This window comes from Pelobates fuscus, chromosome 6, assembly GCF_036172605.1.
Source record: "Pelobates fuscus isolate aPelFus1 chromosome 6, aPelFus1.pri, whole genome shotgun sequence".
In the NCBI taxonomy this organism is placed as follows: Eukaryota; Metazoa; Chordata; class Amphibia; order Anura; family Pelobatidae; genus Pelobates; species Pelobates fuscus.
This window is the reverse complement of record NC_086322.1, coordinates 222308397-222327554: the sequence shown is the minus strand read 5'-3', so window position 1 is coordinate 222327554 and position 19158 is coordinate 222308397. Positions and strand designations below refer to the sequence as shown.

The following is a 19158-nucleotide window of genomic DNA, read 5'->3' as shown; positions in this document are numbered from 1 at the left end:
TTTTGCTTTTTTGAGTTTATTTAAAAAATTACCATATTGTGATCACTATTTCCCAAATGCTCCCCCCTACTTGAATGTTGGTCAAAAGATCAACATTGTTTGTTATAACGAGATCCAGACATGCATCCTTTATAGTTGGTGCTTGTACCAGTTGTGACATAAAGGTGTCATTTAACACATTTAAAAACCTGATTCCCCTTGCTGAAATACTAGTCCCTCTATCCCAATTTATGTCCGGGTAATTTAAATCTCCAATAATTAACGTGTTATCCCCCCGATTTGCAGCTTTCCCAATTTGCTCTAACAGCTGTTCTTCCTCATTAATATTTACATTAGGTGGTTTATAACAAATCCCAACCAATAATTGATTTCCCTTTGTTTGCCCCAAGCAAATATCTACCCATAGAGCTTCCTCATTTTCCTCGTCACACTCCACATGCCTAAGATTTGACTTCAACTCATGGTTGACATACAAACATAACCCACCACCCTTCTTGTTTTTCCAATCCTTAATGTGTACCCATTTAAGTTAACTGCCCAGTCACGTGTCTCATCCCACCATGTTTCTGTTTGCCTATTATATCATATTGTTTAGTGTATGCTATTGCCTCTAGTTCCCCCATTTTGTTATATAGGCTCCTTGCATTAGTAAGCATACATTTAATATTATCATGAGTCATTTGTACTTTTTGTGAATTATCAATATTACATACCTCCTCTGTTCTGAGCTTTCCCCTCGCCCCATCTCCACCCCCTTTGTTCTGAGCTAAAGCCCATCTCCTTTCTATCCTATCTCCATTTTCTAGATTGCTTTGACCCCCCCCCTACTACTAGTTTAAAATATCCTCCAACCTTCTAGCCATCCTATCCATAGGCGTGCGCACGGGGTGTGCCGGGTGTGCCTGGGCACACCCTAATCCCCGCGGCACGCCTATGTATTGAGACCGGCAGGGGAGCTCTCTGGATCTCCCCTGTCGGCTCGTGCAGAGCCGGCGCTATCCGAGCGCGGGCTCTGCTCTAAGCCTCCCTCCCCACCGACCCACAGGCAGGGAGGGAGGCAGGAGAGGACCCGGGGAGCTCTTGCCAGCAGCTCCACCGGGTCCTCTCGTGGGATTCTGAGCGTTGCCGCGGTTACCGCGGCAACGCTCAGATCTCGCGAGAGTGAACTCTAGCCTGCAAGGCTAGAGTTCACTCTCCACTGGACCACCAGGGAAGGCAGCAGCAGAAATGATCCCCCCTCCCAGGCATAATGTAGGAAGGGAGGGGGGATATTAAGAAATCTGCCCCCACCTCCACTGGACCACCAGGGAAGGCAGCAGCAGAAATGATCCCCCCTCCCAGGCATAATGTAAGAAGGGAGGGGGGATATTAAGAAATCTGCCCCCACCTCCACTGGACCACCAGGGAAGGCAGCAGCAGCAAGGTCCCCCCTCCCTACATAAGGTAAGAAGGGAGGGGGGATATTTACCAAACGGCCCCCACACAATACACACAATCCCCCAAACATACAGCACACACACACACACACACATCACCCTTACACATACACACAAACAGCACCCTCACACACACACATCACCCTTACACATACACACTAACAGCACCCTTACACACACACACACACACACACACACACACTAACAGCACCCTCACATATACACACTAACAGCACCCTTACACACACACACACACACACAGCACCCTTACACACACATACAGCGCCCTTACACACACAGCGCCCTCACATATACACACTAAAAGCACCCTTACACACGCATACAGCGCCCTCACACACACACAGTGCCCTCACACACACACAGCGCCCTCACACACACACAGCGCCCTCACACACACACAGCGCCCTCACACACACACAGCGCCCTCACACACACACAGCGCCCTCACACACACACAGCGCCCTCACACACACAGCGCTCCTTAAACACACAGCGCCCTCACACACACACAGCGCCCTCACACACACACAGCGCCTTCACACACACACAGCGCCTTCACACACACACAGCGCCTTCACACACACACAGCGCCCTCACACACACACAGCGCCCTCACACACACACAGCGCCCTCACACACACACAGCGCCCTCACACACACAGCGCTCCTTAAACACACAGCACCCTCACACACACACAACAGTATATATATATATATATATATATATGCGGCGTGTGTTTTTGGGCTTTAGGGTGCACACCCTTATACAATAGGCTGCGCACGCCTATGATCCTATCCCCCAGCACAGCAGACCCTCTTCCGTTTAGGTGCAATCCATCACGACTATACAGGTTGTAACCAAGCACAAAATCATCCCAGTGCTCTAAAAACCCCAAACCCTCTTTCCTGCGCCAAGACTTCAGCCACGCATTGACCTCTCTAATCTCCCGCTGCCTTTCTGCTGTAGCGCGCGGCACAGGTAATATTTCTGAAAATATTACCTTGGAGGTTCTTTTCTTTAACTTACTTCCTAGTTCCCTGAACTCATTCTTTAGGACCTTCCATTTTCCTCTGACTTTGTCATTGGTAACAATATGGACCATGACAGCTGGGTCATCCCCAGCCCCTCCCAATAATCCCTCCACTCTGTCGGCAACATGCCGGACCCGAGCACCCGGGAGACAGCAAACTGTCCGGTTGAGTCGATCAGAGTGGCAGATTACCCTATCTACTCTCTTAATAATAGAGTCCCCTACCACCACAACCTGTCTAGACTTCCTTATCCTCTCAACCCCACCCGTACTAGAGGGGCTGTTCCCACAGCTGTTAGAAGGAACAGCTTCCTGCAGTACAGCTACTCCTGAGCTGATGCACCCAACATCTTCACTCAAACGGGCAAATCTGTTAGGCTGCACTAGATCAGGACTAGCTAAACCTTTCCTCTTCCCTCCCCCTCTGCTTCCTCGCCCCACTGTGACCCAGCTATGTGCCTGTACTCCAACGGTCTCATCTCCTCCCACTCCACTACCTGCCTCCACTAAACTCTGCTCAGTGAGCAGCAGACTCCTCTCAAGATTGTCAATCTCCCTCAGTGTTGCTATTTGCCTCTCCAGATCTCCAATCAAAAGCCACTCGCTCACACCCACCACAGAGGTATGTATGGATCCTGGACAGATTTATCCAGGCATGCATACATGCAGCACGATGTACACTGAGTAAAACTTGCAATTTTGCTAGTACTCATCCCCAGTTACAAAAACACAAGTGAGCAAAAACAATATTTACCCTCTTGGTTAAAACTCCCTTGTAGTTTCAACTCCTGTTGTTTTAACTCCTACTTAAAAGTGACTACTTGAAATAGCCTACTTTCAAGCAAACTCCAGTGAGTCAGTAGTGGGTTTATATTGGTAATACAAATCCCACACAGGTGGAAATTAAGGGGCACTCCCCCTAATTAGCTCAGCAGCAGCAGCACCCACAAGGAGGGGAATATAAACAACAAGAGAGGGGGAAAAAATGAAGAAAGGAGGGGAAATGTTTTAAATAAAACCAGCAAGGAGAAAATATAGAAGAAAAAAAAAGGGACAACGTTTAAATAAATCCAGCAAAGAAAAAAATATATATATATGTATAAGAAAAGGGGAAAAAAGTGACAAACAATTTAAAATAAATCAAAACCATTATGAAGTTCTTTATAGTATTTCTCAAATGCACCAGCAATTTTGTCTGGGGATATACAAGTTTGCCCATCTTGAACAATTTTAGATATAATTTTAGATTTAAGTTTCTTAATTTAGATGATAATAATATGTCGACCTTGTTTCCTTTAAAGTACCAACAGGCTCTCTTTTTGTCCAAGATTTTATTTGTTATTTTTTATTAGTTGATCATTAATTTGACTTGTTATGTTTTCGATTAATTTAGATATGTTAATAGAGGGATTAGATTTATTAATTCTGGATTGTTTTTCTAATTCTATATATGTCTGCAAGATTTTTTTCTTTTCGAGTTTTGTCCTGTGCTGCCAGTTTGGTAAAATGGCCCCTTATAACGCATTTAAAAGCTGCCCATGTATTTATGGATGAAGAGTCGGGAGATATTAAAGGTTTAATATGGTCTCTTTTCTGGCGAGAATCTAATAGGAATTATTTTAGTTTCCTTTCAGGTCTTATCCTTTAATATTGATCTTTCAAATCCATATAGGTCATGTTGTGGTCAGACCAAGGAATTTCTGTGATTTCAATTTTCTTAACTCTTCTAGCGGTTTCGAAGTCGGTCATAATATAGTCAGTTCTCGAATAGGACAAATGAGTCTTAGAAAAACATGTATAATCCCTTGTATCCGGATGGTGAATTCTCCATGTATCTAATAGGACATTAATATGGATCAAGGAGCGGAACCAAGTTGCTTGTGTTTTGGAATTTCTTGCATTTGCTCTATCAGAGTGTGACTGTCTATCCATATTTACATTCATGACACAATTAAAATCGACTGCCCATATTACTGAACCTTGTTTTATCCTCTCTAATCTGTCCCAGAAATTTGATATAAACCTTATTGCCATAGAATTTGGTGCATATATATATTGGCTACCATGTAAGAAATTTGATTTATAATGCATACTGTTATTATGTATCTCCCGTCTTCATCATATTCTATGTGTTTGATATTTAAATCCAAAGACTTTTTTTTCTCTGTCATCGAGGACTAAATAATTATAGAAAAATCTTAAAATAAAATGTATCTGCCTGTCTCCAGTGTGTCTCCTGAATGACACATTTCACTTCTTTTCAGTGTCTGGATCAAAACGGATCTCTTAACCCCTTGTGGACGGCGTCGGCGGGCGTTCTATGCCTTTCTTAAGGGGTTGGCTCTAAATGCCGGCGGGCAGCAAAGAATGTCCTCGCCATTCTTGCCGCCCACGTGGCCAGCGCCATTGCCCCTTTACAGATTGGGGTCAGGGCAGTCCCCCTGTGGCAAATGACCGCGATCAGCCAGTCACTGCGATCACTGTTACAATGTGTCAGCCAATGATTTTAAATCACTGGCTGACACATTGTCTCTGCCCCTTTCCTCACCTCACGATCTGAGAGAGAGGCGCAGAGAGATCGTTGTTGATCCTGTGGAAAAAAGTTTTAAAACTTTTTAAAAGTTAAAAACAAAAGATTATTTGTTTTTAGCCCTTTCAGTGCTGATCACAGCATTAACACTGTGATCAGCCTGGTTAGGGCTGGGCTTGTATTATATTATTTTTTTGGGGGGGGAGGGTAAAAAAAAATTTACTTTTTTTTTTTACCCTTTGTGTCAGTTGCAGCAACCCAAATCTCCCATAACCCCTTCCCTGCTGCCGTGATACTGTACTGTACAGTATATCTGCTGTACAGTACTGTATCAGTGATCACTGTGATCAGAGGGCTCTCTGATCAGGCTGACCTTTTTTTAGGGTTATTTTTTATTTGAAAAATAAATAGTAAAATAACCCTTTCAGTACTGATCGCAGCTGCCTAAACTGTGATCAGTAAATTTATTTTATTTTCCGTGGGTTTTTGAGGGTTGGTAGTGGGTGTTAGGCAAGTAGATAATAGGTAATTACCTCCTTAGATTTTTATTAGTTATTTGATTTGTCCTCCTAGAATGGCACGTCGCTACTCAGCAGAGGAGGCGTATGCCATTCTGGCAGGCAGTGATAGTGACACTCTGCAAGACATTGACACTATCACTGCTTCTGACATTAAGCCTCTGAGTGAGACCTCAAGTGAGTACGCTCAGAATGCCCAATGCCAGCAGGAGACTGGGTGCCCCCAAACTGATGGCCCCAGAAATGCCGCTGTTCACTGTTAATGGACAAGCCGTATATTTGACCCTGTAACTTTCCAAAACCCAATAAAACCTGTACATGGGGGTTACTGTTTTACTCATGAGACATATCTGAATACAAATATGTATGTTTTATTGCAGTAAAACCGAACAGTATTCTGACATTAGCGTGCATTTAATATGAAAGAGGTAAATTATTGTTGAACAGACATATAGTCAAATTCTGTGGTTTGTTTACATTTTGTTTTGATCACAACTTGTACATTTGGCTCAGTCCTTAGGGGGTTAAACTGGGAATTGAGTCCCTGCATGTTTAGTGTAGCAAACTTAACCATTATTCTGTATTATCGAATATTTGGCGCCACTCTCTCTTTTCCCCAGAGCATACATTTAACTGCACAACATTAAGAAAGTAAAAACGTTGAACCAAGTGGGTACAGAAAAAAAAAACCAGAAAATTTAAAAACAGCAATTTGACATGTATAGGTAGAACAACCTTCCCTAAAGAAAATCTCCAGATTTAGGTACTTAAAGGGACACTATAGTCACCTGAACAACTTTAGCTTAATGAAGCAGTTTTGGTGTATAGAACATGCCCCTGCAGGCTCACTGCTCAATCCTCTGCCATTTAGGAGTTAAATTCCTTTGTTTATGAACCCTAGTCACACCTCCCTGCATGTGACTTGCACAGCCTTCCATAAACACTTCCTGTAAAGAGAGCCCTATTTAGGCTCTCTTCATTGAAAGTTCTGTTTAATTAAGATTTTCTTATCCCCTGCTATGTTAATAGTTTGCTAGACCCTGCAAGAGCCTCCTGTATGTGATTAAAGTTCAATTTAGAGATTGATATACAATTATTTAAGGTAAATCTGTTTGAAAGTGAAACCAGTTATTTTTTTCATGCAGGCTCTGTCAATCATAGCCAGGGGAGGTGTGGCTAGGGCTGCATAAACATATACATTGGTTAGAGTCATTTTTCTTCTCCAAATTTTTTTCCTGTATTTTCTGCTGCTAGAAACTTTTCCTTTTTTTTCACATTTCAAATTCCTCTCTCCATCTTCTTTTCTCAATTAATAAGAAAAAAGAAAAAAAAACTAAACAAATGTTATCTTCCTTAGGCTTTCATTTTCCTTAAAGGACCACTCTAGTGCCAGGAAAACATACTCGTTTTCCTGGCACTAGAGTACCCTGAGGGTGCCCCCACCCTCAGGGACCCCCTCCCGCCGGGCTCTGGAGAGAGGAAGGGGTTAAACTTACCTCTTTTTCCAGCGCCGGGCGGGGAGCTTTCCTCCTCCTCTCCATCTTGATCGCGACGTCATCGGCTGAATGCGCATGCGCGGCAGGAGCCGCGCTCGCATTCAGCCGGTCGCATAGGAAAGCATTTACAATGCTTTCCTATGGACGCTTGCGTGCTCTCACTGTGATTTTCACAGTGAGAAGCACGCAAGCGCCTCTAGCGGCTGTCAATGAGACAGCCACTAGAGGATTTGGAGGCTGGATTAACCCTCATTATAAACATAGCAGTTTCTCTGAAACTGCTATGTTTATAAAAAAAAGGGTTAATCCTAGAGGGACCTGGCACCCAGACCACTTCATTAAGCTGAAGTGGTCTGGGTGCCTAGAGTGGTCCTTTAAGTAAACAAATCGTTTTCTTTCATCCAATGTTGTAATTTTTTCAGGTGTGTCAAAAATGAAAGTATTAGCTTCGAATTTCAAAATAAGCTTCACAGGGAAACCCCATCGATAGTGTAGGTGTTTGGCTCGTAGGATCTCTGTTAATTTGGTGAAAGTTTTCCTCTTTGATCTAATGTAGAACGATATATCGGGGAAGATTTGTACCTTCTCATAGGGCACTTGTAAAGTCCCTTCCCTTAAAGATAGTAAAATGTGATCTTTTATACGAAAGGACGAGCAGCATATCAAGACATCTTGGGGGGAATGTGAAGATACAGATAGTGGCTTCAGAGGCGGCTCTCTAATTAGGCGGTTTAGGCAGCCGCCTAAGGCCTCGCGCTGGCGGGGGCCTCGCGGCCGCCTAAACCGCCTATTGGCAGAGTGTGTCAGGTCCTCGGTCACTGACCGAGGACCTGACACCAGGAGGGGGCCCGGCGGCTTGCCCGGTATGCCGCCGGGTGCGAGGCCCCTCCTGGCTGCCCGGCCACCATCACAGACACTGGTCTGCAGCTCCGCAGTGTGCAGAGCTGCAGACCATGTGACTCGCGAGAATTGGCCAATCAGAGCGTTGCCGCGGGTTACCACGGCAACGCTCTGAAATCTCGCGAGATTACACGGTCTGCAGCTCTGAGGAGCTGCAGACTGTGAGCAGTGGCCACCGGACCACCAGGGAGCCCACTGGACCACCAGGGAAAGGTAGGCTCTCCCACCCCCAGCTTCACCCCCCACCCCCCCACCACCGTCACCCCCACCACCCTCAGCCTCACCCCCACTACCACCATCACCCCCACCACCCTCAGCCTCACCCCCACTACCACCATCACCCCCACCACCCTCAGCCTCACCCCTCCCCACCATCACCCCCCACCACCATCACCCCCACCACCCTCAGCCTCACCCCCACTACCACCATCACCCCCCACCACCATCACCCCCACCACCCTCAGCCTCACCCCCACTACCACCATAACCCCCCACCACCATCACCCCCACCACCCTCAGCCTCACCCCTCCCCACTATCACCCCTCCCCACCATCACCCCCCACCACCATCACCCCCACCATCCTCAGCCTCACCCCCACCACCCTCAGCCTCACCCCACCACCATCACCCCCACCACCCTCAGCCTCACCCCCCACCACCATCACCCCCACCACCCTCAGCTTCACCCCCCACCACCATCACTCCCACCACCCTCACCCCCACCACCATAACCCCCACCACCCTCAACCTCACCCCCACCACCATCACCCCCACCACCCTCAGCCTCACTCCCCACCACCATCACCCTCAGCTTCACCCCCCACCACCATCACCCCCACCACCCTCAGCCTCACCCCCACCACCATCACCCCTCCTCAGCCTCACCCCCACCACCATCACCCCTCCTCACCATCACCCCCACCACCCTCAGCCTCACCCCCCACCACCCTCAGCCTCACCCCCACCACCATCATCCACCATCACCACCCTCAGCCTCACCACCATCACCCCCCACCACCCTCACCATCACCCCTCCCCACCATCACCCCTCCCCACCCTCACCCCCACCACCCTCAGCTTCCCCCCACCACCATCACCCCTCCCCACCATCACCCCCCACCACCCTCAGCCTCACCCCCACCACCCTCAGCTACACCCACCACCACAGTCACCATCACCCCCCACCACCCTCAGCTTCACCCCCACCACCATCACCCCTCCCTACCCTCAGCCTCACCCCCACCACCCTCAGCCTCACCATCCCCCATAACCCCTCCCCACCCTCAGCCTCACCCCCACCACCCTCAGCCTCACCATCCCCCATAACCCCTCCCCACCTTCAGCCTCACCCCCACCACCCTCACCATTATCCCTTCACCCTCAGCCTCACCCCCACCACCTTCAGCCTCACCATCCCCCATTACCCCCAACCACCCCCAGCATCACCCCTCACCCCCCTCAGCTTCACCCCTCTCAGCATCACCCCTCTCAGCATCACCCCCCTCAGCATCACCCCCCTCAGCATCACCCCCCACCACCCTCAGCATCACCACCCTCAGCATCACCCCTCACCACCCTCAGCATCGCCCCTCACCACCCTCAGCATTAATCCCCACCACCCTCAGCATCACCACCCTCAGCATAACCCTCTGTCACCACCCTCAGCCTCCCCCCACTCACCATCACCCCCTCCTTCTCACATCACCCCCCTCTCACTCTCACATTACCCACTCTCACATCACCCCCCTCTCACTCTCACATTACCCACTCTCACATTACCCTCTCACTCTCACATTACACCCCCACTCTCACATTACCTCACTCTCACATTACCCCCTCTCACTCTCACATTACCCCCCTCTCACTCTCACATTACCCCCCTCTCACTCTCACATTACCCCCCTCTCACTCTCACATTACCCCCCTCACTCTCACATTACCCCCTCTCACTCTCACATTACCCCCTCTCAATCTCACATTACCCCCTCTCAATCTCACATTACCCCCTCTCACTCTCACATTACTCCCTCTCACTCTCACATTACTATCACCCCCCGCTCCCTCTCACATTACCATCACCCCCCGCTCCCTCTCACATTACCATCACCCCCCGCTCCCTCTCACATTACCATCAACCCCCTGCTCCCTTTCACCATCACACCCCCCGCTCCCTCTCACCATCACACCCCCCGCTCCCTCTCACCATCACACCCCCCGCTCCCTCTCACCATCACACCCCCCGCTCCCTCTCACCATCACACCCCCCGCTCCCTCTCACCATTACACCCCCGCTCCCTCTCACCATCACACCCCCCCCGCTCCCTCTCACCATCACACCCCCCGCTCCCTCTCACCATCACACCCCCCGTTCCCTCTCACCATCACACCCCCCCGCTCCCTCTCACCATCACACCCCCCCGCTCCCTCTCACCATCACACCCCCCCGCTCCCTCTCACCATCACACCCCCCGCTCCCTCTCACCATCACACCCCCCCGCTCCCTCTCACCATCACACCCCCCGCTCCCTCTCACCATCAGCTACCCCATACACATAGGGTCTCAGACAAAAACGCAAACATGCTCACAGAGACATACATTCGCACACACAAGGATACTCTCTGTCAGACACACTCTCAGGCACATACACAGGTAGACAGTGCATCAATGTGTATATGTGACACTTTTTTGTTAGTGGGGCCTCATGTTTGCGTTTCGCCTAAGGCCTCATAAAGTCTAGAGCCGCCTCTGAGTGGCTTTGATACTGTATGCCAGCATTCCATAAGGCAGCCATGTTTTTCCTTTGCAATGTTAATGGATGCAAAACAGTGTTCCAAATATTCTTCTAATTTTTCTTTAGTTATTTCCTCTGCGATGTTTCTCAGTCTTAGCTTAATGCGTCTCGTTTTATCTTCTAAATCAGCAGCTTTTTGTTCTAATGATCTCACATTTTTTGGGTGGGGTGTATGTTTGTTTTTTTTCTATGCGGTGTAGCTATAGAATTCACAGTTTAGTGAATATTTCTCTTTTTTTTCCCCTTCATTTTTTTCTCACCTTCCTCCTCTCTCTCTTTCCTTCCCTCTTCCCTTTTTCTTTCCTTCTTTCTTGTTATACCCTTCCACCTTATTTACTTTAGTTCAAAAAATTGCACCGTATATCTTTATAATCCTGAGAGTTTTCTGTGGTTATTGGTGCTGTATTACATCTGGGTCTTGTTAAATGTCACAACCCTGAGATGTCGATGTCTAATTATTCTCTTCTTAATCTTTAGTTTTTAATTAACTCTCAGACTTGCCCCTAAGAATTACCATTGAATGTTGCTGTTTCACTATACTTCAACATACAAACTAGGGGGGGAATGAGACACTTGGAGGGAGTCTGGGAAGGTGAGAGAATGAGACACTTGAGGGGGAGGAAAGACACATGGTGGGGAGGGTGGGAGAGACACATGGTGGGGCTCTGGGAGGAGGGGAGAATGATACACATGGAGGGATTGGGGAGGGTAGAAGAGACACATGGTTGGGCTCTGGGGGGAGAATAAGACACACGGTGAGCCTGAGATGAGGGAGAGACACATGGTGGGGCTCTGGTGGGGGAATGAGGCACTTGAAGTGGGGTTGGACAGTCACATGGAGGACTTGGGGAGGAGAATGAGATACACTGATGGGCTGGAGGTGGGGGTCAGACACATGGGGAGGGGGCAGGGCAAGGGCACTTTTTGCACCGTGGCCCATTGCTTTCTAGTTACGCGTCTGACCCTCGGTGGTTTCCTTGACAGTGGAAAGGCGTCTGCAATTTCTGATTGGAACATTGCCTGTATGTCTCAATTCACCCATGGTCTGTAGGGAAGTACAGACCAGATGATATGTAGAGATGAACTGAAATTTTGTCATGTGGTGCTATAAACCTACAATCCTTATCTTTAAATATGGCTTGAGAAAGGCCCAGCATAAAACTTTTGTTAATTTTTTTTATTTTTAAATAAATATAAAACATTGAGAGGAAGACTATTTGAATGTTGCCTAACCCTTCACTATACACTCTTCCTTCAAAGATTAAATGGCCATGGTGCTATATAACAAATTACAAAGTATGCACACATTATCGATTGTGTTCTTAAAACAGCTTTTGCCATTCAAAAGCAAATTTATTTCACAAAGGTGTGCGGGAGCTCCATCTGACTGTCCAATGTTTTTGGCCCAACTGCTCTAAACTGTAATTGTTGTAAAATTTAAAACTGATGCGCTTTGAAGGTACCATCAAATAGCTTATGAAGAACTTCACAACAGATGGCATTTGATCATGTTCAAGTTTCCTTAGATGTTATACATTTTCTGTTCACAGGTGCAGAACAATTGCTTTAGAAACAGGCGCTCAGAATGTGCAGATGTGTTCCACTGTTCTCCAGTTGTCTTTTAGTCCCAAACAACTTGTTCAGATGTTCACCTTTCCCTTAATATATGCATCGTTCCAGTTTGTAAATGGGATGCTTCTTGTGGCAGGTAAGAACTTAACATATTCTATACAAAAATAAAATACATTTTACTGATTTTCAGCTGGTCTAATTTTGGCATACTGGTAAACCTAAATTTAAAGTTACTCTTTAGTATTGTATTTGTTATACTTCCTGCTTTCTCCCATTATATATTATTAAATAATGAGGCTAAAGGTTTTGAGTCATTTATAAACATTTTAAAAACATAAAAACTTCACAATAAATAAGCAAAATTATTAAATCAGAATTAACCTCAGAGCTAAATTATGCCATAGTTTTAGTATAAATTGTTCAGCTCCTATACCCATTATCTCATTTGCAACTACTCTAAATGTCCTTGTCAACAGAAATTAGAGAGAAAGATATAGGAAAAACAAAACCCCTCTCCTTACTACATTGCGTGTATGTATGCAAGTACCCTCAAATGCAAGTTTGTAGTAGACCTATCTGTTTCAGGTGTAACCTCACAGAATTGCTACTCATTTCATGAATCTTGTTTATTAGACAATTTTCATTAAAGTAAACCTATAGGGTCAGGAACACAAACATATTCCTGACCCTATAGTGTTAAAAACACAATTTACCCTCTTTTGTCCCCCTAAATATAGTAATATTCTACCTTTATTCCAGTCTGCTGGTGCTGGCTCTGCCCCTGATCTGCCTCCTTGGCTGACATCATCAGAAGTGATGATCTCAGCCAATCACAATGCTTCCCCATAGGAAAGCATTGGACTGCCTGAGATTGTCAAGGGGGCAGAGCCAGCACAAGCCAAACATGGCTCTGGCCAAATAGTATCTCTTCATAGAGATGCATTGAATCAATGCATCTCTATGAGGAAAGTTCAGTGTCTCCATGCAAATGGTGGAGACACCGTATGGCAGCATTATGTAGCACTGCCCCTAGAAAGCACCTCTAGTAGCCATATGAGTGGCCACCAGTGGAGGTATCCCTAGGCTGAAATGTAAACACGGCAATATCTTAGAAAATAAAGTGTTTACTGCAAAAGGGGCTGAAGGGGCTGATTACACTCACCAGAACAACTACATTAAGCTGTAGTTGTTCTTGTGACTATAGTGTCCCTCTAACTTATAAACTATAGTTACCAAAACAACTTTAGCTTAATTAAGCAGTTTTTGTGTCTAGATCATGCCTCACTGCTCAATTCTCTGCCATTTATAAGTTACATTTTGTGTCTGCCTATGCAACCCTAGCCACATCTCCGCTGGCTGTGATTTATAGTCTGTTTTTCATTTTTAATCAGATGTAACTTACTTTAAAAGTTTTTATCTTCTGCTCTGTAAATATAACTTTAATTGCACACAGAAGGCTCCTGCAGGGTCTTGCAAGCTATTAACAGAGCAGGAGATAAGAAATTCTAAATTAAACAGACTGTGCAATAAAGGAAGTGTCTAGGAAGGCTGTGTAAGTCACACGCAGTGTGAGTAGGCATACGCATGTTCTATACATCAAAACATACATTTCTTAATTAAGCAATTCGTTTTTAGTGTCTCTTTAAGCATGAAAACCAGAAGTTCTTGAAAGGAACCTTCATGTGTGGTACAGTCATGCTTTGATATCCCCAAATCTTAAAGTAATTACTTAAACTCTTTATTATGTTTGCATGCTTTGCATATTGCATTTCAGTCACAATATTTTCTGATTGACTGTGTACATTAATAAGCAGTTGTGCCTTATATAGTAGTCATTGAGTGTGTGTATAACATTTGTTGAATTATAGTCAAATCGTGGTAGTTTCTGCTAGATAATTTAGAATATATTTGAAGACATATTTGATATTTTAGCTTACCAGCTGTACAAGAGACTGTTTTGGAAAGCCTCCAAAGAAATATCCAAGAAGTTTCCTGAGAGATGCATTACAGTCAGTGAACTGGACATAAATGGAATTGTCAACCAAGACTTTGAATATGAAGGTGTAACACATATTGGTGATACCGTGTCTAGCACACTGTGACATATCGGATATAGCTACAATCTCATACCTACTTATGTGTTTGAAAGTGGTACAACAGTAATTTAGCTAGAGGCCCTTTAGAAGATTGGTTTCAGGGGTTCATGATATTATCTTTTATTAAATAGCTTTTTTATTTAAACAAAAACCATTGAATCAGTCTATATAGTAGAATTTATTGTCAAAATCACACAATGTTATATTAACACCTTTCTGAAATTTTAAATCAGTAGCCCAAGAAACTCACTGGACGAACTTATTAACCGCCCCCCCCCCCACCCCCTTTTTTTTTTTTTCCTCCTTTACATCTTTACATCAAATGAAAAGGCTAACACGGGCCAAATAAACAAGGTCAAGTTTATGTGGGCTGAAAAAAAAAAAACTGAAAGTTTTTATAGAAACTTAGTTTTGTTTTTAAAAGTACAGTATAAAAAAAGTGCCTAAATGACGCTGGATGTCATCAAGCTCGTAGAGTTTCAAAGTAAACAAAAGAGCAAATTTATTTTAAGGAGATGGGCATTTGCAAATAACCAATGTTTCAGTACAACTACCTTGACATATTAAGAAATGTTTGGTAATGGGACTGAAATGGTGAATGCATGCTGATGCACAGCTGTAAAAAACAAATTACCGTATATACTCGAGTATAAGACGAGTTTTTCAGCAAATTTTTTGTGCTGAAAAACCCCAACTCGTCTTATACTCGAGTCAATGTCTGTATTATGGCAATTTACATTGCCATAATACAGACTGGGGGCTGTGGGGGCTGCAGAGCTCTTACTTACCTCTCCTGCAGCTCCTGTCAGCTCCCTTCTCCTCCGCGCCGGTCCGGTCAGTACCTCTGTCAGCTCCCAGTGTAAGTCTCGCGAGAGCCGCGGGGTCATAGTGCGGCTCTCGCGAGACTTACACTGTGAGCTGACAGGGGAGCTGACCGGACCATACACACACACTGCATTCATTGTATACACACACTGTAAATAAATATTCAATTAATATAATTTTTTTAGGATCTAATTTTATTTAGAAATTTACCAGTAGCTGCTGCATTTCCCACCCTAGTCTTATACTAGAGTCAATACGTTTTCTCGTTTTTTTGGGGTAAAATTAGGGGCCTCGGCTTATATTCGGGTCGGCTTATACTCGAGTATAGGTAAGCGATTTTGAAGTCCTATGAGTGTGTTTTCTTCACTTTGGCTGAAATCATCAAGTTTGATGATCTCAGCCAATCCAATGCTTTTCCATAGGAAAGCATTGGGAGGCTATTGTGCATGTGTGGCAAAAAGCCCCCCTCCTACCATCCTAATACACTGGCCCACTCCTTCCCCAATTTAGCACACTACACAGGAAGGTCCCCCAAGCCCCTCTTCTCCTACCTTAAGATGAGCCGCCTGTCCTCCAGTTCCAGGCCTACTCTGTTAAGCAGGCCAGACGCTCCTCTGGCACTGCAAGCAGGAGGGAAGAGGGAGTGGCTGGCCTGCTCTGCAGACAGAAAGCCACTCTGCTGTCTTGTGGTTGTGGGAGGGAAGACAAGGATCCGACCGGAAAGATGTTTCCTGTCTTGCAGCTGGTTGCAGCCACAGTACAAAGCGGCCCCAGGGCAGGCGGGCTGCAAATATATTTGTCGGCTGCAAGTTTGACATGCTTGCCTTACATGCTCTTAAAGGGACACCATAGTCTCCGCTTAATGTAGTTGTTCTGGTGAGTAATCAGTCACTGCAGGATTTTGTTGTAAACACTGCCTTTTCAGAGAATTATAGGTATCCCTAGACACTAATGTAGACGGCCACTAGAGGTGCTTCATGGGTCATTGCTGCACAATCTGCAGCTTTGATGTTCAGGGTGTCCATGATGCTAAACTTTTCCCATAGAGATGCATTGATTTAATGAATCTTTATGAGGTTGATGCTGATTGGCCAGGGCGGCACTTGGTTCAGCCCCCACCCGTCTCCTTGGCTAAGATCATCAGAATTGATGATCTCAGTCAATTCAATGCTTTCTTATGAGAAAGCATTGTGATTGGCTGAGAACATCAATCCTGATGATGTCAGCCAAAGAGGTGGATCAGGGGCGGGGCCAGATGTGAAAATCCAGCTTGGCTAAAAGGTGAGTAAATTACCTTTCTAACCCCAGGTAAAGAGGGCTGACCACCTGAAAGGTGGTTTTACAGATTTGTTACTTTTAGAGGAACCAATAATTTAAAAGGGACAAGCCATCACTTAGAGACAACTGTTTCTTTCAATTGAAAAGTGACACACATTGGATTGGTTGAGATCATAAATTCTGATGTCAGCCAAGGAGGTGGATCTGGGGCGGGCAAGCGCCAGCAGACCTGCCCGGTGCTGGAATAAAGGTTAGCAAGCTACTTTTATTTAAATGGGCAGGGAGCGTAAAATGTTTTTTTAACACTATAGGGTCAGGAATACAGATTTGTATTGCAGACTCTATAGTGTTCCTTTAATGTTCAAATGGAATTAAAAAACCCAAAACACAAACACATTATATAAATACAATAAATGTTATTGATTACTTAAGAACCTAGCAATGGACTTCTAAGAAACTTTCCCTGGCATTTAGAATCTTACATAAAGAAACATTGTCCTGTAGTTGCAGTTTAAAGTGTTTCTGTGTAAATTAAAATGTGTAATTCTTCTACATTTCTGTGTGTGGTGTATTTTATGAGCCTAGTGTGTATTTCAATGTCTCTATGATATAGCTGGAGTTTGCAGGTTTAGATACAGTGAATATATTTGTTTGTGGCATGTTTGCATATGTAGATTTTAGTGTGGATGCCTTTTGTAAATGCACTCTGCTCACTTTAAATACCGCAGCTGAGCGATCTTCTAGCGATCAATCACTGTCCTCTGCCTGCTGCATATAAAAAAAAATTAATGGTTGGATGAGGAACAATATTACAGGTAGGATTAAGGTTAAAATAAATACATGTTGGGTATCATTGAACTCGAGAACAGTAGCAGAATACAAATAGTGGGTGTTTGCAGTAGTGGGACACGTGTAGTCTGTGAGTTTTCCTAAAAATCGTGATAAAACAAATGACAAAATTAACTCATTTGACCTAGGTTTGTGATAAAAAGTGTCAACATGTTCTTAGTTACATAGCTTAGGGGATGTACTTTCTACAAATATATATGTTTGTGTGGCAGTTTTGGATTCTGTGACTATTAAAGTTATCTCAGCATGCCAAATTTTGCTAACTTTTAGCTTGAGAACCACAATCCATTCTTTGCAGTACTCGTTTTATAACATCTAACAATTAATTTAAATCAGACATATTGGGCAACAATCAGGGCTAATTCATGAATCTATTTTAAGTTTTCTTTACTTGCGCTTAATGTAAGAAATTATTTCAATAGTAAGTTTTATTGTTTTGTTTTGAAATGGTGCCATATAACACAATTAAAAGAAACGGGGGTACAGAAGAGAGGGTACCTAACGTCTATAGGTTATGGGGTTACAGCATATTTATCTCAGCAGATTTCGTCCTTTCAGAAGGAATGTTCAGTAGCATTGCATTAGTAACAGTATACACTCATTTTAATACAAATGTTCGCTATGTAGATTCCCTGTTGTAGAGGGTTCTGCCTGCCTGTACCCTTTATGGAGACAGAATCCATGTTAAAGGTAATAATGATAATAAATGTAATACATTTCTTGGAGGGGTTCGGTGCCAACAAGGGACACGTGGTTAGTCGTGTATTATGTCCCTGCTGCTTGGGGTTGTTGCATAAACTTATTATAAATTTGGGTTGGGAACTACACCTTAGGTACAGTTGGGGACGGACAGTGTGACATTTCACCAATTATATTTGGTTCCATGGAGTCATGATTGTTGTTTTGTTTGGGGGATACGAAGTGTGATGGTGATCCTTCTTGCTATGCCTTTTTTGGTGTATTTGTAATATTTTTCTCCTCCATTGTTCCAATCCTGGTTAGACGGCTGCATAATGAGAGGTGGGTGGTAAATAGTGATCCGTGAGATTAGCTAGTGAGGTTTAGATAAAACATTAGATGTGGGTGGGTAGAGAGAGTTCTCTGCTAGGTGTCTTGGTCTGACCTCTCCATAAAGGCATCCTTCTCCAGTGTATTTTTCGATCAAGAGTCTCCATTCTTTGTTACATACGCATCCCACTTATTCCATGCTTTTTCTCAGTATTTTTTAATTGTATAGCTCGTATTGTCATTATTATCACTCTGTCCACGTATTATTCGTTTGTATTTACTGGATTTTGTTATTTATTGTTTGTACTCTAATGCAGTTGGTATTTTCGGTGTTGCCCAGTTGCGTGCTAAGTTTGCTAGTGCTTCTATTATGATATGGTAGATTACCATATGTCTGGTTTAGATAGATGGGGTGGGTAGTTGAAGAGAATGTAACTGTCTGGTGTGTTTTTTATCGTCTCTATGTGCAGCCAGAAAACTTTAAGTTTGGTGCATTGCCACCATATGTATCATTGTACAGATTTCTGTATTACACCTCCAACATTTGTTTGGGCTAGGGGAGTAGGGACTAGATACCATCTGCATAGTATCTTTTTATAGTTCTCTGTGGGATGCACACAGGGATAACTTCTGGTGCCCTGTAAATATCTGTACCCATGTTTCCTCCGTTAATGTTTTTTTTTCCAAGTTCTTATGAATATGTAGTCTTGTAGTTTGACTTTTTTTTGTACATGTATTTATACATGGCATACATCATGTTTTTGGGGTGGTTTATTAGCAAGGCGCAGTTGTTCTGTCTCTGTAA

General features: G+C 44.5%; 1 protein-coding gene across 1 annotated transcript in view; it reads left to right on the top strand.

Moving 5' to 3' along the window:
* Positions 1 to 14654, top strand: part of SLC10A6 (solute carrier family 10 member 6) — a 71879-nt gene extending 57225 nt beyond the window's left edge. Inside the window, exons 5-6 of the mRNA XM_063425838.1 lie at positions 12276 to 12433; positions 14230 to 14654. Coding sequence (XP_063281908.1) covers positions 12276 to 12433; positions 14230 to 14399 — 328 coding nt within the window. The 3' untranslated portion in view covers positions 14400 to 14654. The remainder of the gene's footprint in view (positions 1 to 12275; positions 12434 to 14229) is intronic.
* Positions 14655 to 19158: the final 4504 nt, after the last annotated feature.